Here is a 21,307-nt window from a genome sequence, read left to right as displayed (position 1 = left end):
GATGATCATGCAGGATGTGGTAAATGAGTTATAATAGCAACGACTGCCGTCGTGTATTTATACTTTAGGTCAAATTGAACAAAAAAGTCTTCTACCATTTTGCAAATAATCACAGATTTTTAATTATTAATTAAAGAAAATGATCACGCAAAATCGTGCAATAATCTTCTTTAATTAATAACTAAAAATCTATGTGATTATTTGGAAAATGGTAGAGGACTTTTTTGTTCAATTTGACCTAAAGTATAAGTACACGACGGCAGTCGTCGTTACTATAACTCATTTACCATATTCTGCATGATCATTTACAAGTTTTCTACAATTAATATCTCAATAATTATTGCGAATATCGCAAAACGGTACAGGACTTTTATGTTCACCTTAACCTGTTCTACGTCCCCACAAAATGCCCGGAGGAGAATGTGAGACTGTATATAGAGTAATAAGATGGTGATTATAAATCTGTGTTCATTCTACTATAACTTCATGTTTAGATGAACTATAAATATATGTTTGAGGCCAAAACGAACTATAAAATATAGTGAGATTATAGTTATTCCAACTATTTTTTTCTCTTAGTGCACGAATATCGATCATATGATAGTGGTGGTGGGTGGGTCCAGCGGTGGTCGAGGTCGATCGCGCACCAACACCGTCGCCGCCTATATCGCGGTACTCTAAAAAGTGAACGTTGCATCGTGCACTGCCACCACCGCCTTCGCGAAGCAGCGTGTCGCTTTCTCGGCTGCGAGCCTGCACCCGAACGCGAACGGGCCCCGGCTACTAACCCACCTGAAAACGTCCACCGTCTGCCTCCTCCGCCGAGGTCGGCCTTAACCCTCGCCCCACGATGACGTCATGGCTCGAGGAAGCACCGTGCTTGTCGTTTTTTTTCTTCTGCACGCCGGATACCGATTCGCAGAATCGAACCCCAGGAGTGAATCGTCGAGCCTTCTTCTTCTTCTTCTTCTTCTTCGTGTTCCGCGCTGATTTATAGGAGGCGGGACGAGAGGGTTAGGATGCTCTTTTGCGAATTGGATAAGATCTACGATAACGAATACGACGGGCGGGATAGAACTGAAAACGAGTACAAGGTCAGTTGGTAGGCAGAGAAAATGAAAGAAAGAGGGAGAGAGAGACAGATTGATAGGAAAAAGAATGCTTCGGAATTGCATTAAGAAAACCTGAACCTCTCAATGTATGAGGAAAAAATCTAAAATAGATTTATTAGTACTGAATGAATATTTATTATTTTTCAAGTATTTTTGGAGTATCAGTGTAGTACAAATAATTCCTATAAACACTAATAAAAACTATAAACTCTCTTTTTCTATTAGCTATTGAGGCTTCTGGCCCCTCACCATTGTCTATCTCGTCAGAAACGAGAAAATGCATGCTAAAAATTCTTACGAAATACGTTAAAATAAAAATATATATCCATAAAGTAACACTTGCAATCGATTAAACAAATCTCAAATTAAATTATCTCTGATTAAACAACTCTCTTAAAGTGAATCAGTGAATAGTCACTGATATCAGTTATATATAGAAAGAACGACTGACGTTGAGAAAACTAAAATTACAATATTATCGTACGAAGTGTTGGGGCTATATTGTTTTGTGTCTTAACATTCGCTATATTTATTGTACCGAGCGTATATAGTTGTCCCGACTATTCCTACGTAGCTGAACCCGTGTGGTTGTGACAACCATGTCATGGTTCGTGCTACAACGTGAATTGTTGTCACACTACCGCGCCAATGTTGGCACTTGCACAGTGATGTAGACTTGCACAGTCTCAACTACAGTAGCACGACCATATCAATATGGGTGTTACAACTATAGACATAGTTGCTCCAAATATTACTCCACTGAGAGAAAAATGTATGATATTTGGAACTATAATGGCATAGTAAAAAGATTATAGTTAGGAATATTATTTTTATAGTAAATGTCACCATAATGTTTGTAATATTTACAATATAAGCATAGTATAATTGACCCATGTAAAACCAAGAATTCTTTTACCAAGAATTATAATTATTTGAAATAAAAAGTATAGTAAGGTAACAAATATTGAATGGTAAGAGAAATTAACTATTTTATGTAGTCAATACAATTGGAATATTTGGCAAATATAGGTACATGTAACTATATTCCCAAAGTGTGCTTTACTATACACATAGAGTAATAAAATGGTGACTGTAAATCTGTGTTCATTCTGCTATATCTTCATGTTTAGATGAACTATAAATATATGTTTGAGACCAAAATAAACTATAAAATATAGTGAGATTATAGTTGTTCCAATTATTTTTTTCTCTCAGTGTATTTATTGTGGGTGTGACAACCATAATTATGCATTTGGTAACTATATCGTTTTTTCTGTGTAAATCTAGCACTGATATTCGCGAAGTGTTTTCGATTTTGATGAAACTTGGCATATTTATAGAGTGGCCAAAAATAAGAGACCCATATGTTATTTTATCGGCAATGGCGCAGGTTTAAGAGATGAAACTACCCCTCAAAGTTTCATACTCTTTTTACTATCTCTAACTATTGGAGATAGAAAAAAAACTTTTTAGACAAAAGTTATTTTTCTATAAAAAATAAAATAATTTTTTTTATGAAAAATAAAATGGACTAAAAATTTTTTTTCTATCTCCTATAGTTACAGAGATAGCAAAAAGGGCATGAAACTTTGAGGGGTAGTTTCATCCCTTAAACCTGAACCGATAAAAAAATATGGGTCTCTTATTTTTGGCCTCTTATTTTATAAATGTGCCAAGTTTCATCGAAATCGGAGACACACTTCGCGAATGTTCCTCGTGAGCAGTTTCATTGCTGCACTTATAGCTGCAAATCAGTGTATATTTACTGCTTTCAATGATGTTTCACTGATTCACTTTAAGAGAGTATGTCATCAATATTTACCTAATAAATATTTAATATTTCTTATTTTCTCTCTCAATATGGGCACCGACATAATGCAGCTTCGTGGAAGAATGGAAGTACAAATGTCCATACATTTGTGCTTTCATTGTGTAAGAGTATTTGCAATTCTATGCAACCAAACAAAAGAACAATGCAAAAATAATGAAACCGCATTCCTTTAAGGAGTTGCCCTCGAGTTATTGTCAGAGTTTGTACAATATCGCGAGATATAATAGGTTGGACGAGCATGTGAATGTGAGCGAGGAGCGGCGAATTTTCGAATCTGCCGCCTCTCGCACGGCGAACGATGTTTGCGCGGACGATCGTATTCATGGGAGTTCGACCCAGTTATTAATAACACTTTCTCTTTTATTTTAGCCATGGACTGGAGGGTGGTCGCGTTGGCATTTCTGGTGGTGAGTAAACAAAAGAAAAATGTTATATTTATTATTTTTTTTTATTCGCTTCACTACACTCTGAGGAAAAAATTTTTGGTACTTGTAACTGTACTTACATAAGGAACTGATTACTATAAATTATGGCGTCAAGGAAATTTTTTTATTAAATTTTTTAATTTATTTTAAATTTTTTTATTGAATTCTACTACAATGTTGCTGTGATAATAACCTTATGTACATGTTATTACTATTATTTTCATAGTACAGAACCATCGAACAACCAAAGTTGTTGCCAAAGATAACTACAATTTTAGTTAGATCCAACATTTTTTTTCTCAGTGTGGTACGCCCATAAGATTCGCCTTGAACAAACACGACGATCGTCGTTTAGTACTCTTCTCGAATGATCCAATTTTTGTGTTTTCTTCCTGCAGTTTTCGCTTGATTTCTTACAAAGCGCGAGATAAATAAACCAAATGCAACGTGATGTCACATTACGTGACCAATGTTTACACGTTTATGCGTATTTCTCTCTAATATATCACATATTTCACTCGTTTAGATATAATCATTCTAAATTCATTTGCGTTACGCGGCTCGTGTGAGTAATTAGATGAGCTAACATAATAACGACTGCATTTCGTAAAGAGGAAGTGCGAGGCGATACTCTGTCTCGTGATTGTTCGGCAATCGCACTGAGAGAAGAAAGAAACTATTGATTTCACTAAAATTATAGCCAATTCCGGTGTCAATATTATTTGTTATTACTCCAGCAGAAAAGTAACACGCATAGTGATACACATTCGAACTTATTATCACGAGCATATAATTAGTTAGCGTAACTATAGTGGCGATTACAACAGAAGCGGTTATCCCGGTAATTATTTCACTATGTAATCATAGCCGCGAACGCCGAACACTTTCTTCTCAGTGCCGATCGTGCCGAAAGAATTCACCGGCGGATTATTCTCGTACCTGACGAACGGATAATTATTGTCCGAGAATGCGCGATTGACACGCTCAGAAAAATATTCCGCTAGTCCAGGTGAAATTCAAAGATTCAAATTAAAAGTTAAAATTTTTATTATTGTTTCTTCTACCTATTGCGTGATATGTGGAATTTACAGCAGAATTCTAGCGATATCTGCATGGAAAAAACAATTCTATTGTAACCGAATTTCCGGTTGCTCAGGGATCAGACGAAAATTCGGCTGTAGGAACAGAAAAATTCCTTTATGAGGCTTCTGTATAGTCAATTGTTCTTAGTTGTCTCAACCGAGTTCTAATATCGTTGAATGTTCAGACGAATATTTTCGGTTGTGACAACAGAAATATTAGTTTTCACAACAGAGATATCGCTTCTGATCATTTCAGTTAGTTCCTATTTTCTAAGTTTGATTTCTGTTTTCTAAGTTGGTTCCTATTATCTAATTTCCAGTTGGCTCCTATTTGGTTGCACCAACTGAAATTTTTTTTGCGTGTGCTAGCAAATTTAGATGGGATTATACATTCGCTGGTCTTTTTTGTCTGCCACAGTCAAATTTGATAGGAAGTGCGACTGGCTTTTAATCTGTATGTGGAAAGAGACTTTCTCCTGCTGAACTTCACAAGTAGAAGTGCTGCCTCTGTCATCTCTATTGATTAAATACGAAGCCAATGTGATATCGTGTATATTCACCAGTCATTTATTTGTCTCAGCTGTTTCCTCGTGCATCTCCAGAATTGCCTCTAAATAATTCTCGCTGTGTGATCGCGAGACTATTTTTTTCTTTAATGGAACCATCTGGTTACACGATATTTTCCCGATAATTAGATGGGAAAATACCAACAAAAACCTTTAGGCAACAATTTTAATTTCTACGAATTAGTGACACTTGTAAGTAACAAGTCCATGAATTTTGCGGAGTCGTTTTGACATATGCGTGTGTATGTGTCAAATAACAAACTGTCACTGATCCGCAGAAATTAAAATGTGTTTTTGTTGAACATTTTTCTATCTAGTTTTCGGGAAAATGTCGTGTAACCAGCCATCGTTTGGCGAATCGATCGGCGTGTCCGCCGCCGTGGCAACACGCACACTTTCTCTCTCGTGCGTGCCGCGTCGCACACGCTCGTGTCGGTTCGGTGGTATGTGATGGATTATGTAACCCTTTTGTTGGCACAGGCGTATCGCGGAGAGCACGATGTCGGTGAGTGCTAAAGCATGTCGTCAAACAGCTGCCGCCTCCGATATTCAAATCGGCGCTCGTCGCGAAGAGTAAAATTTGACAGGCGATTCTCCCACCGAGAAAGCGGCCCGACCACTTTCGAATGAATTTCAGTAGGCGAGATACGCGCCAACGAAGTTTCTTCTCTAATTCGCGTCGGCGTCTCTTCACCCAATTCTTTCTCTCGAGTTGTCCATGAATCATATACGTTGATCGATATTCGAGTCTCCGAGATCCGAGTCTCGGATGCTGCTCTCTCAGAAAGTTCCGATGACAGTGGAAAAAGTGGCGAATGCATGAAAGCGTAGAAAATACCCGGGATAAGAAAGGGAAATGATGCGCACACTCGTTGTCTAGTGGATATCTCGCGGATTAATCGAACGAATCACTCAAAGAAATGCTCTTGCGGTCACACAGCGAAAATTTTTTGGATACGAGAAATTAGCTGGATGGAGGATGAATAAATGACTAGCAGACATTGCGATATCGCGTATGTCTTGTGCGTAATCAATACAGATGACAGAGACGGAATTTATATCTGAACTTTGTAAAATTTAGCAAAAAAGTCTCTCTGTGACATCCAGAACGTTAAGAAGTTATTACTTTATTTTTCCTTTGTAAAGAAACAATTAAAAGTTTATTTAAGTCAAAATGATTTCACATTAGTAATAATGAATTACATAAAAAAATACATATTGCATTCAAATAAATGTTACTTGTTTCATAAGTTTATACTATATTCACGAATCTATCACAAGTTTATCCATCAAATTTATTTGAAGTACATTCTGAATTTAGCATTTTTGAACGAGATATTAAATTAAAAGATAAGGAAACGAAAATTCAATTTGGTCATTTAGACTTGAATCAATTTTTTCTTTGATACAGTTTTATAATACTGTAAAGAGAACAAATTCTTCTTCTCTCTAAGTACACAATAATGAGCTTTTTTAAAATTTTTAATGAGTATATTTTAAGACTATTATCATGAAAATATATTATTTGTTGAAAATTATCATTTTATAAAAGAAGAAAAGTAAACTGAACTCATCCAAATTAAAGCCAGTCACACTTCTTATAAAAAACGATTGCGATAATAAAGACAAGCGACGAGAGACAAATAAATGTATGATTTTTGTATTCACCTAAATCTGCTTGCAATTATTGCTAAAATTACAGCTGCTGTTGTAAATTCTACCACAGATAATTTTCTAACTGATACAAAAACAGAAATAAATTTAACCGTGACATTTAGAATTCTATCTGAGCTGTCATTTTTTTGAGCGATCGATCCCGCTAAAGATTCGTCTTCGGAGGACAGCTTTTGAACTTATTAACACGTTGACTGCCACGTTGATTACCACTGATTGCACAAATTACCATTGCTTATGGTAACACTTGACTGATAATTGAGTTCTTGAAGATACGGTAAACATATCAGAGGTGAAAGTACCAAAGGAAAGTACTTGGACGTCCCAATAATACCAACACCTAACTCTGGAGATTCTTTTGGTCCTTAAATACGAATGTTTAAATTTTTGATATAAAAAATACATATGTTGAATATATGTACATATATTCTATATTGTTGAAAGAGTTTAAATATATAAAAATCAAATCAATAAAAATGTCCAGAGTTAGAAATAACCAGTGTTCAAACATGTTGGTACTTTTGCCTCAATTCGACATATATTTTTTATCTCGTGCATTGAGAAAAAATATTTGAAAATTTATTTGTGGAATATAAAAGTTTATTTTACACAACTAAACTTTATTTCATAGAAACTTATCGTTTTACTTGTAGTAAACTTGATTTCATAGAAGTTTATATATTTTTCACAAATAAATTTGATATATTCGACAAATAAATTTTTAAGTATTTCTTTCGCAGCATGTCATCTTATTATTAGCCGTAAAATCAATTTTAAAAAATCTGATCACTTATATGTGATGAATATAATTCGTATGTAACTTATAAGTAAACCTACCTAAAAGGTACACTCCGATTTCTTTCTAATTTGGTACAAATGTAGAAGTGAAAAAAATATTTAGGTCATATTTTTTTCATTTTGGCCCACTTTGAGTTTCAAAGTTTCAAAGTGGACAGTTTAGCTTTTTAATGTTCTCACTCCTATCATCAACAAGTACATAAAAAATGCATAAGAAATAAAATTGAATACAAGATATAGGCGTTTTTGGCTGGCTGATTATGAATATGAAATGAAATGTGTAAAATTATTTGTATAAATAATAAAATGTTTAAACAAAATATGTAAAAAGTTGAAAAAATTATTTATACAAATAATTTCTAGGTTTAGCCGAGATTCGAACCATTTTTGACTAATTTAGCACATGTTTGAAATATTTCGGTTGGAATCTCGGCTAAAGAAATTTAGAATGGTTCGTGTCTCAGCTATGCCGATTTTGTTAAAATTTTAATTAAAATTGCCGGATTTCTCTTTCTTTCTCTCTCTTGTTTTAGCCGAGATTCGAACCATTTTTTACTAATTTAGCACAGATTTAAAATATTTCGGTTGGAATCTCGACTAAAGAAATTTAGAATGGTTTATATCTCAGCTATGCCGATTTTGTTAAAATTTTAATTAAAATTGCCGGATTTCTCTTTCTTTCTCTCTCTTGTTTTAGCCGAGATTCGAACCATTTTTTACTAATTTAGCACAGATTTAAAATATTTCGGTTGGAATCTCGACTAAAGAAATTTAGAATGGTTTATATCTCAGCTATGCCGATTTTGTTAAAATTTTAATTAAAATTGCCGGATTTCTCTTTCTTTCTCTCTCTTGTTTTAGCCGAGATTCGAACCATTTTTTACTAATTTAGCACAGATTTAAAATATTTCGGTTGGAATCTCGACTAAAGAAATTTAGAATGGTTTATATCTCAGCTATGCCGATTTTGTTAAAATTTTAATTAAAATTGCCGGATTTCTCTTTCTTTCTCTCTCTTGTTTTAGCCGAGATTCGAACCATTTTTTACTAATTTAGCACAGATTTAAAATATTTCGGTTGGAATCTCGACTAAAGAAATTTAGAATGGTTTATATCTCAGCTATGCCGATTTTGTTAAAATTTTAATTAAAATTGCCGGATTTCTCTTTCTTTCTCTCTCTTGTTTTAGCCGAGATTCGAACCATTTTTTACTAATTTAGCACAGATTTAAAATATTTCGGTTGGAATCTCGACTAAAGAAATTTAGAATGGTTTATATCTCAGCTATGCCGATTTTGTTAAAATTATTTATTTATATCTTGTATTCAATTTTATTTCTTATGCATTTTTGTTGTTAATAATAGGAGTGAGAACATTAATAAACTATAAACTGTGAAACTCAAAGTAGGCCGAAATGAAACAATATGGCCTAAATATTTGTACTTCTACATTTGCCAAATTAGAAAGAAATCGGAGTATACTTTTTGAGTAGGTTACCTGTTAATTAAATACTGCAGAATATACCATAAAGCGCTGATCGACTATCAAATTGGTAGCACGCGACGTATAAATTTGTTAAGTGGAAATCACGTCATCTCACGATGACATTGAGCCGGTGTAAACGAGACGCGCGGTAATTCAGGTTATTTAAATGCGCTGTCCGCTTGGTTCGTTGTATTCGCCGCGCGGTTTCGGAGGATGTTATGTCATCCATCCGACAATAGTCGTGGGATCGTTCTCGTGACGGAGGTTGACGGATTTAATGTCGTTAGCCCATTCAAGAGGCGGTAATCCCGGCCTTACGTAACACATAATCATCGACAATTACGCTAAACTTGGCGTTTACGCGGCTCGGGTCTCTAAAAGCAAGATCTTTGAAACACAACACAGACTCCGCTGACGGGTGACGTAAAGATTGACGGGGCGCCTCTGTATTTATTGCTGCGAAATGTTCATCGTTAGCACGCGTACTTTTTCCCCAACGTAAATGCATTAAGGGGATGCTGAAGCTGAAAACTTTACCGACAGAACACTGACATTTTTCAGTTTACATCGTATTGGTTACACGGAATTACAAATGCTTTTACGCAATGAAAGTACGTGCAAAAATAAATAGGAGCATTGCTCGATATGTGACGAAAACGAAGACAAAATTTTAAATGTGAAATCTCAAGCTGACAATTAGCGTAATATTTGTCTAATCCAAAAATTCCGATTCTGTTAAAATTTTTATTAAAATTGCCAGATTTCTCTCGGTTTGGTCGAGATTCGAACCATTTTTTACTAATTCAGCACAGATTTAAAATATTTTGGTTGGAATCTCGGCTAAAGAAATTTAGAACGATTCGTGTCTCAGCTATGCCGATTTCGTTAAAATTTTAATTAAAATTGCCGGATCTCTCTCTCTCTCTCTCTTGGTTTAGCCGAGATTCGAACCATTTTTGACTAATTTAGCACAGATTTGAAGTATTTTGGTTGCATGGAGAAAAATAATTTGCTGGCCCAGCAAATTTTCTGCTGGTGTAGCAAAATCTTTTCGTTATCATTGGACAGCAAAAAGATTTGCTAATCCAAAAATTCCGCAGCTTGTACATACCGAAAGTGGATCCAAATAGAAAAACTTTGAAGAATATTCGCATCTGCATTTGAAAGCTTAAGAATATCGAAAAAATTTGCAGAAAAATTTCTACACATACATGATTAGGTTTTCCATTGAATATGGTAAAAACAAAGCAACACACTGAGAGAAAAATTAGATTAAAATCAACAAATATTTCCTTGGGTGCCATTAACATATTTTCTTAAAACTAAATTCTCTTTATTTAAACCAAATATTGTTTATTTAAATCAGGTAAACAATATTTGATTTAAATAAAGAGAATGTAAATTTAAGTAAATATAGGCACCTATCAAAGAAATATTTGTTGATTTTAATATAATTTTTCTCTCAGTGCATACATTCATGTAAGTTCTGTATTTACAAGAAATACGAAAAGGATAGGGTGATTAGTTAGTGACGATGGTCTCTGCATTATCGACATTGTTTGGAGTTCGTCATCGACTTCAGCATTCCCTTAAACGTTCTCCTATCTCACTAATGTTTCGCGAAGTCCACACTGCTTCTCTCTTTCTTTTATTTTTTCTTTTTTTTTTGTTTCTATATATCGATAAAGAAAGTGACAGTCGTGAGAAAGAAAGGGAAGAAGGGGGAGCCTGCATGTACGGTGTTTTGTCGAAACACCTCGTGCATGTAGGAACGAAAGACAATCCGTTCGGAACCGCCACGCCCACTTTTACTTCGCGTTCTTTTAAATATCGGCGCGGGATCTTAGAGAGCTCCGGAGGTTCGCTGGCATGTTTCCATCGACATTTCACCGCACGCTCGATAGAGAACCGTCGATAGCCGGAAGAACAACGCTTGAGCGTGCACTTGGCGATATTACGCGTTCGCTCAGTTCTTTGTTGCGATGGGAAAACAGTCACAACGGCTGCCCGATAGCTGGATTCCGCGTGTAGCGCGACTTGCAATTTTGAACGCAGTATACGAAGTTCCGCGCGCGCGAAACAGGTTTCCCGTCGAAGGGAAAGGATCGGAAACATTTCTTTCTCGCAAAGCCGCGCTACAGTTCTTCGCGTACGCTGGCCAACAGCTGAAAAGGGGAAAAAAGGTCCTTCAAACGGTGCAAACTCTCATAGGCTGCGCCACTCTCACTTCCTAGGCGTGTGATAGAAAACGCGAAGACGATATTACTCCTGGCAAACACATCTCGCGCGACACGAGTGGGTCGGCAAGATCAATAGAAACGTGCGCTGACGAAGAAGAGAGAAAGCAAAAAATACGGCCTATTTTTCTTTGCTTATAAGAGACATCGTGTGCAAACGTCATCGACGTGGCAATTCACGCTTCGCAAACTCACTCGTCCACTCGGTGGATTCAAATTAATATTCGCCAACGGCGAATTGTCTGTCAGAATTCGCGAAATCGCGCGACAAGTTCGATCAATAGATCCTTTTATACATATTACTCACTAAGAGAAAAAGATATCTAAAAAAGCAAAAAATATTTATTCGATTGCTCATAACATATCTACTTAGATCTATTTAAATGACATCTACTTAAATCATATACTAAGAGGAAAGGTGTTTAAAAAATAAAAAATATTTATTCGGTGAATACTAATAGCATATCTAGTTAAATATAATTCCTTTTATTTAATTTACTATTCATTTAAATTGGGACTTCGAATTTATTTAAATAGAACAATTTTTTCATGTTAACTAAAGTTTTAAAAAATGTATGTTTCCATATTTAAAAAATATTTTACATTAGTAAGTAAATATGTTATTATAGTGTTCACCGAATAAATATTTTATTTCTTTTTATTTATTTATTTTCTTTATTTATTTACTTTATTTATTTATTCTTTTATCTATTTATTTATTTCTTAGATGCTTTTTCCCTCAGTGTAGTTTTTTTCATATATATCCTTTTTGTTTTACTATAATTCTTTAGTACACAGAGAGAACGATTTATTGAATCAAATGAATGTTTCTTTAGAATAGTCTAAACAAATTATTTGGTTGACACAACAAAAATATTTCTTTGGAAGTAAATATTTTTGTTGCATCAAACAAAATTTTGTTCGATCAATCAAAAAATTCGTTTGGAATATTTCAAGTAAGTGTTTATTTCAACCAAATCGTTCTCTCTGTGCAGTGCAAGAATAATAAAAAAAGCTGTCAATAAGGTCTTGCTAAGAGACATAGTAAATTGCTAGAAGCATGGCAAATCTTTTGATAGCACATTTCAGTTCCTAAAAGACAAATGGCATGTTCGAAATCAAAGAATAAGAATTTGCTGCGAAATGTCGAACTGCTCTCTGGTTAGAAAATTCCATGGCAATTTCTAGTTATGCAATTTTCTTCGCGCGGAGTTCGGAAGTCGCGGGACCAGCGCGTTGCCCACGCGACGCGACGAAGTCTCAGGAAAAGTCCCGAGCCAGCGGAGGCGGCAGTTGGAGCCGCGGCTGAAGCCGGACATCGTCGGGCATGATCGTTCGCTAATACCCGATCGCCCTGTCCGACATAATCGCGAGCAGGGCGGGTGGGCAAGCTTCGCTCGCGGCGCCAGATCGCTACGTCATCGGAGCACGCGCCGCGCGCGGCCGCAGTTGCGTACAAAGAGAACGACTGACGTCAGTATGAGGGCCTTGGTGTGTCCGCAATAGCGGCGAAGTGGCGAGCAAACGGCCGGCAAGTCCAAGAAGAACCCCTCGGATCCACGTTAGGGAGAATTCACACCTTGGCGGAGAGGCAGAAGCCGAGGAGAGTTCGCGCCGGTAGTCTCTTCAAATGAATCAGTGAAACATCATTGAAAGCAGTGGACCGAAATTTTGATGCTACTTTGACGCTCTTAAGGATAGTTTGCGCCTACTTAGACGGTTTATAGCCTAGCTAAACCTACTTTGACGATAATGATACTCATTAACTTCTCTTTTGAACCTTTAGCTCCACTTTGTCAAAATTTTGACGCTATTTTGACGCTCTTAAAAATTGTTTGAGCTTACTTAGATAATTTATAACCTAGGTGAAACCTATTTTGACAACATTGACACTCATTTTCGAGTCAAAATTTTGACCCTCTGTTGAACCTTAAATTCTACACTGTAGTAGGAGCTAAGTCAGCAAAGTAGGTTTAATTCCCGAGTCGAAATTTTGATGCTACTTTGACGCTCTTAAGGATAGTTTGTGTCTACTTAGACGGCTTATAGCCTAGGTAAAACCTATTTTGACGACATTGACACTCATTTTCGAGTCAAAATTTTGACCCTCTGTTGAACCTTGAATTCTATACTGTAGTAGGAGCTAAGTTAGCAAAGTAGGTTTAATTCCCGAGTCGAAATTTTGATGCTACTTTGACGCTCTTAAGGATAGTTTGTGTCTACTTAGACTTATAGCCTAGGCTTAGGCTTATAGCCTAGGTAAAACCTATTTTGACGATATTGATACTTATTAACTTCTCTTTTGAACTTCTCTTTAACTCTACCTTGTCAAAATTTTGACGCTACTTTGACGTTCTTAAAAATAGTTTGAGCCTACTTAGATAATCTGCAACCTAGGTCAAATCTATTTTAACGGTATTGACACCCATTTCCGAGTCAAAATTTTAACTCTATGTTGAACCTTGAATTCTATATTGCAGTAGATAGCAAAGATAGCAAAGTAGGTTTAATTCTAATGATATAATTTACTCTTACTTTGACCCTGATGATGTCTGAAATATATGCAACAAATAAAATGTATATTTTGTATGCTATTTAACGTTTCTGTTTCGTTATTTATTAAATTTTTTAAGTATTCCTATAAAATAAATATATTCTATGTAGGAGCTAAAGCTTTTCAATAGAAGTTCACAACTGAACCTACTTTGCTTCTTAAGATTCTACTATTATACAATCTACTTTGACGCTAAAGAATGCGAAAGCGAAAATTTCAGACATCAGGGTCAAAATAGGAGTAAATTATATCATTAGAATTAAATCTACTTTGCTATCTTAGCTCCTATTGCGGTGTAGAATTCAAGGTTCAACATAGGATCAAAATTTCGACTCGGGAATATACACTGATTTGCAGTTATAAGTAAGGTAAATGTACCAATCTCCGGACATTGTTATTATTTTTATATTTAAATATGAATATTTCAACTTTCAACGTACAATACATACATATTGGTATACATACATTTAATATTTATATTTAGTGTACGTTGAAAGAGGAAATATTTAGAAAAATATTCAAGATAATAAGAGTGTTCGGAATTAGGTACATGTCCGGGCATTGGAACGTTTACCTTATAGCACTGAAACTGCTTAGTACTGCTCATAACTGATATCAGTGACTGTTCACTGGTTCACTTTAAGAAAGTAGCAAAGCGGAAACTCTGTCGACTGCCGCCTGACCACCAGCGCGAATTCTGATCGACTGCTGGCTCTCTGCTTTTCCGTCAAGGTGTGAATTCTCCTTTAGATCCGCGATCGCAGCGGTTCGTCGGTCGTCTGTCGATGGTCGCCCCAATTACCTATTGAACTACCTGACATCCACGAGGTCACCGTGACGACCACGTCGAAGATCGTGGCGGACTGCCGCACTTTCGGTGTCAACGCTGATTGCTCAATCAACGCACATTGGCGGCGAGAAAGGATTCGTACGCCGATCAAACGATCCTCGCTTCGTTCGGTTGATTCGACTCTGAAGTGGATACTTTCATACTCATTGATGCGTAGAATTCGCTGGGAATATCAACGCGCTCAGTTGCCAACCTTACTCTCTTCAAATGAATCAAACATCACTGAAAACGGTGAATATGCACTGATTTGCAGTTATAAATATAGCACTGAAAGTGCTCAGTGTTGTACTTATAACTGATATCAGTGATTCACTGATTCACTTTAAGGCACATTAAGGTACTTTAAGGCATTCTACAATAAGCTATTAGCCATAAGTCATACACTGAGGGAAAAATTACCTTAAAATCAACAAATATTCCTTTGATGGATGCCATTGACATATTTACTTAAATCTAAATTCGCTTTAAATCAAATATTGTTTGCCTGATTTAAGTAAACAATATTTGGCTTAAATAAAGAGAATTTAAATTTAAATAAATATGTTAGTGGCATCGATCAAAGAAATATTTGTTGATTTTAAGGTAATTTTTCTCTCAGTGTAGGCAAGTTGACCAACCATAGCTGATTATCTTTTAAGATAGTCGATTGTGATTGGTCAACTTGCTTGCGACTTGTAACTAATAGCTTATTGTAGAATGCGCTTAAAGTTCTACATTAGTCGCAAGTCGATTGCAACTCTTGTTGCGACAGCCAATCAGAAGCGTCAATAGCACCATTGATGCTTCTAATTGGCTGTCGCAATAAGAATTGCGTTTGCTTGCGATCGGCTTGCAACTAATGTAGAACGACCTTAAGAGACTGGTATAACAAGATATAAGCGGGAAAAAATTAAATTCATTGAAGTTAAGATTGAATTCTATTGAAATTAAAATCTCGCGAGGTAATGCGTAATCTCGTATCCATTCCGGGGTTGATCGACGTCAACGTCTGAACTAATACCGTGCGAGTTCTCCTCGAGTTTCCGACGGTACGGTGAGAAAACGGCGCGGTGGGCGGAGAGGGGAAGGAAAAACGGCGTATCACGGATGGAGCGAAGCGTTGTGGAAGGTCAGTCCTCAATGGATTCCATCGGATGGTACGCCGCGGACCTTATATGGTTCGGTCTGCCGGCAAGCAAGTCCGTTGCGTTGCGCTCGATCGAGGTATCTCCGGCGTTTCGCGCTCGAATCACGTCCATGTCTTCTCGATCCAATTATATCCGCACGCGGTGCGATGCCCCCGCGGGGACACGCGGGTCTACTCGTCGAGGCGACGGCACGTCGTTCCTACGAAATTCACGTAGTCGCCGAGAAGCACGTGGCCTCCGCGCTCTGCGAACACCTTCACTTCGGCGCGTTGTCCTTAAATACAGTCGCGGATATCCCGCGGACCGCGTGTGGGTAAGAGAAACAGCGAGAGGAGGGGGGAGGGAGAGTGATGCAGGGGCTGGCGTGTACACACTCGAATGATTAGTGACTCGTTAGACCACTTTCATTGCACGGACGAACACGCGCCGGCCATGCTGACGTCAGTGTGCGCCACGGAGGAGACTCCTGTCGTGAAACTCTCCTGTTCTAAGAGGGATCATTGAAACGGCCGTTCGCGACGCCGTTGCGCATAAGACGGAAAATTATTTTTCACACACGGTTACGTGAGCGGGTTCGTTTCACCTGAAAAGAAAAGCGAAAGTCTTGATTGAAAAGGAAAGTCCTCCCCAGGATCCTCGGAACGGGTTTTCTCGCGATTGACTTGTTTTGATGTTCAAAATCGAAGGAGAAAATCAGGCAAACGGAACTGGAGTGTCAGGAACACGCAAATTTTGCCGAAAGAATCGGGACCGTTAATTCGCAATATACACGGAGAGAATTTTATAGAAAAAAAAATTACTACAGAATTCTCTCTAATCGCTGAATAAGTCGATATTCTACAGTAACTGACCGTGCAATAAAATATTTTCATTACTACACAGAGAGAACGATTTGGTTGAATCAAATAAACGCTTCTTTGGAATAGTCCAAACGAATTTTTCGATTGATCAAACAAAATTTGGTTTGAAGCAACAAAAATATTTATTTGCGGCTTAGTTCCAAAGAAATATTTTTGTTGTGTCAACCAAATAATTCGTCTGGACTATTCCGAAGAAACATTTATTTGAATCAATAAATCGTTCTCTCTGTGTATGCACAGGCTGAGAGGGAGTGTATGAAGTTGGCACCCCACTTTTTGAAATTTATAATTTTGAAAGTTGTTCCAGATTGTTCTGACTTTGTACCACATTGTTCCAAAGTGATATTGCTTCATTCGAAACGGTTTTCGAATAAAACAAAAAAAATGATTTTTTGAACTGGCACCCCACTTTTCGAAAATTGAACATTCTGATGCCGCAATAGATTGTTCTAGTTGTTCCAAACATTGTTCCAAAAGAACAAAGCCGTAAGTTGAATTATAAGTCCAAAAAATGAAAAAAATGTTTTTGACCTGGCACCCCATTTTTTGAAAATAATTGAGGTATAATTCTAGTTTAGAACAATCTATTGCGGTATCAGAATCTTCGATTTTCGAAAAGTGGGGTGCCAGCTCAAAAAATCATTTTTTTTGTTTTATTCGAAAACCGTTTCGAATGAAGCAATATCACTTTGGAACAATGTGGTACAAAGTCAGAACAATCTGGAACAACTTTCAAAATTATAAATTTCAAAAAGTGAGGTGCCAACTTCATACACTCGCTGAGAGGTGGTGGTTTCGTTGCGAGATCACTCGTTACCTGAAGCTACGATTTAGTTCTAATGGGTCATCTAACGGTGAAACTATTGTGCTTCAGAGGGTTAAATATGAATGTTTAAGTTCTCAAAATATGGAATATATTACGTTTCAAATGATCATTTTTTATGATGCGCTTCTCTCTTAAAGTGAATCATGAATCAGTGAAACATTATTGAAAGCAGTAAATATGCACTGATTCGCAGCTATAAGAATGCTGAAACTATATGCTATAGTATGCTATAGCTGAAGCAATAAGTATGCAGCTATAACTGCTCAATGCTGTATTTATAACTGATATCAGTGATTGTTTATTGATTCACTTCAAGAGAATTGGAAAAAATCGCGAAATTGCGAGATACATGGATTGTCCTTGCCTCACATTCACGCTCGTTGGCCGCAATTCCCTTTACCTGCGGTTTCTAGAGATCCGTGTGCGGATTGGTTTCCATACGAGGCGCACCTGATCTCCGCTCGATTGGCACCGATAAGGACGATTTAAGCGCAGCGCGTACAGCGTTAATTCGCGTACTGACGCGTGTTCTCCCGATTAGATCGTCGTCCAAGGTAATCCGTGTCTCCTGATTGCATTTATGTGCGTGCATTAGGCGAAATTAGCCGCGATCCGCGACACGTCGACACGTCGATGAGTTCCGAATTGGATAGATGGAAGGCAATTACCGGTACTCGTGTATCTCGTCACTGTTAATCTAAAAATGTAGCCGCGTTGTGTTACGTGTTCCGCTGCGTGGCGTAATTAAGGACGATCACCACTCGGGGATACGTTAATGCGCTGCACGTCTTTTCCATTATCGGACCTGACTCCGCGCTCGCTCGCTCTCTCTCTCTCGCGCTCTCTTTCCGCACACAAAGACTCGTCGTCTACGATTCCCATTTACAACCTTGCAAGACGGGCGGCGTCCGAGCTTTCAGGTTTCGCTTAAGAAATCAACCATCATTTCCATTACTTCATTTCCTCTGCGTGTTGAAACGACGAAACCGCGGACGGTTTGATTATTTTCAACATATCGGTGACCTTGACACTACGAATCACTGATTCCCTCCAGAAAGGAGGGCGGTTTTCGGTTTGTTCTGTATATGTGTTTGTTTGTCCGTTTATATATTACGTCCTGGTAATTCGAGGTAATAAAAATATAATAAAAAATAAAAAATAAACCGCCTTCAGAAACGTCAAAGTCCCAAAAAGTTTGAAATTATCTTGACTCAATATTTTTATGTACCTACAAGTTTATTCTAATACTCTAACTCTATCAAAAATCGGCGCGAAAAAAACAATTAAGCAGACTATGTATAACTGCAGGAAGATAAACAATAAAAAAAAGCACAACAGATATAATTGTTGACTCAATCTGTGAGTGAAGATTATTTTTTAGGGCTTTTGAGGTTTCAAGAGGTAATTTATTTTCTTTAAATGTTTTTTATTTTGTACTTTTTAATTATTTACTAAAATTTTGTTCTTGCAGTCGGTTAAAAATAATATTGAGGTAATATTGAGGTGAAACTTTATAACTTGTTCGGTTTATATTATCTACACGATTTTTAGATTACCTGATTTTATCCAGCTAGATAATTTCATTTTTTTTAATATCCAAAGATATAAGATGAAACTTTTATTTTTAACCGACTGCAAGAACAAAATTTTAGTAAATAATTAAAAAGTACAAAGAAAATCCTCCAGCCCTCGCAAATCCTTGAAAATAACAATATGTCCGTTTGGAATGATTCGATACACAGCATGATTCATACATCCTGGAAATCGAGAATGTTGCGAGAGGCAGAGAGAGAAAGAGAGAGAGAGAGAGACCGTCGAGAGTCTAATCGAGCTTGACATTTTCACGGGACTTTCATATCGCGCACTTTAATTGAACGACGCGATCGATCATCAATCCCACGTCGACGGATTAATACTTGGATACAGCACGCTGCATCGGAGAACGTATCCGTCGCGTATCCGTTGCGTCGCAAAAATGCCGGATAGGTTCGAAATTACATCGCCGACTCCAATTCAATTACGTGCGCCCGCGGTCGTCGACCGACGAACAGGGTGCGGGTGTTAAGACGAGAACGAGAACGGCGCGAAATTGTTTAGAAAGTCCCTTCCCTCGGACGGGTCAGGCTGCCGTCCGAGAGATAAGATAAATCGCCGCTGCTGACACATCGTTGCGAATGCACGCGGCTTATTGATCGTAATTACGCGCGCGTTACTTTAACGAGCAGCGGCGCATCCGCCTCGGGGCGTTTTGCACGGTTCCCGCGAGAGTCCAGTTTCTTTTCTCCTCCCCCTCCCACCTACTCCACGGCTTCTGCCTTTTATCCCTTACGAGGCGGCGTCGCGCGTATTTCATCATTTACTTCAGCGCGCACGAGCGCCGATGATATCACGCTACCAATTGTGGCAAGTTGCCCCGTCACCGGGAATAATCCCCCCGATAAATACGGAGCCTCCGCCGAGGACCGGGTAAAAGTGACTGGGCGACACTCTCTTTTTCCACGCCTCGGTTTACCTAACCCGAGTCGAGTTATCCGCGGGAACTTTATGTAACTTCCACACTAGCGCGATCCGCGTTTTCCCGTATTATAAATTCCCTACGATCCGTGCCACATCCATTATACACGTGTTATCCACGTTGCGAGTTTCCACTGCACAGTGGATGTTTATTTCCTCGAGAGGAAGTTCCTGCTCTTATCGCGGCTGCGGGTTTCTTCATCCAAGCGTCCAGGTATCAAGTAGAGTGGAGAAAAGTAATTTTGCTCTTTCAGCAAAAAGGATAAATACACAACAAATTTGTTCTATCCTGGCAACGAAACTACTTCTGCTATGATAACGAATAATTTGTAAAATTAGTTACATCAACTAAATTTTTTTGATGTCACTACGAATATGCAGCAGCGACGATTTTACTAAAAGAGCAAAATTATTTTTCTCCGTGTGTCTTTGTTTTTCTTTTAATTTAGACAAAGATAGATATATGATTTAACTTCACGGAGAAAAATAATTTGCTGGCCCAGCAAATTTTCTGTTAGTCAAGCAAAATCTTTTCGTTATTATATGGACAGTAAAAAGATTTGCTAAGAATACTAATCACTATTTGCTGAATACACAAATTATTTTGCTATAAGAACCAACATGGGTTTACGTAAGCAGTTTTGGTCCAATAGCAAATAAATTTGCTAAGGATACATTATTTTGCATCAATAAGAAATTAATATGCTTCTTAGAACAAATACACTCAACAAATTTTTTCTATACTGGCAATGAAATTACTTCTGCTCTGATAACGAATAATTTGTAAAATTAGTTACATCAACTAAATTTTTTTGATGTCACTACGAATATGCAGTAGCGACGATTTTACTGAAAGAGCAAAATTATTTTTCTCCGTGTGTCTTTGTTTTTCTTTTAATTTAGACAAAGATATATGATTTAACTTTATGGAGAAAAATAATTTGCTGGCCCAGCAAATTTTCTGTTAGTCAAGCAAAATCTTTTCGTTATTATATGGATAGTCAAAAGATTTGCTAAGAGTACTAATCACTATTTGCTGGATATAATTTGCTAAATCTATAAATTATTTTGCTACAAGAACCATGATGAATTTATATAAGCAGTTGCAATTTTGCAATTTTCCAATAGCAAATAAATTTGCTAAGCATACATTATTTTGTATCAATAGCAAATTAACGTGATTCTTAGAACAAATATACTCAACAAATTTGTTCTATCCTGGCAACAAAACTACTTCTGCTATGATAACGAATAATTTATAAAATTAGTTACATCAACTAAATTTTTTTGATGTCACTACGAATATGCAGCAGCGACGATTTTACTAAAAGAGCAAAATTATTTTTCTCCGTGTGTCTTTGTTTTT

General features: G+C 37.1%; 1 protein-coding gene across 2 annotated transcripts in view; it reads left to right on the top strand.

Annotated features, from left to right (window-relative positions):
• The window catches only part of LOC116843082, a 156,112-nt gene that overhangs the window by 6,450 nt on the left and 128,355 nt on the right, over nucleotides 1–21,307 (top strand). For both annotated transcript variants that reach the window (XM_032813120.1, XM_032813119.1), the window contains one exon: nucleotides 3,313–3,350. In XM_032813120.1, coding sequence (XP_032669011.1) covers nucleotides 3,315–3,350 — 36 coding nt within the window. In that variant the 5' untranslated portion in view covers nucleotides 3,313–3,314. The remainder of the gene's footprint in view (nucleotides 1–3,312; nucleotides 3,351–21,307) is intronic.

Source organism: Odontomachus brunneus, unplaced genomic scaffold, assembly GCF_010583005.1.
Source record: "Odontomachus brunneus isolate Ranch 3 - 2012 unplaced genomic scaffold, Obru_v1 Obru_scaffold_030, whole genome shotgun sequence".
NCBI classification, from domain to species: Eukaryota; Metazoa; Arthropoda; class Insecta; order Hymenoptera; family Formicidae; genus Odontomachus; species Odontomachus brunneus.
Note: the sequence above shows the minus strand (reverse complement) of the source record. Positions and strands in the feature narration are given on the sequence as shown.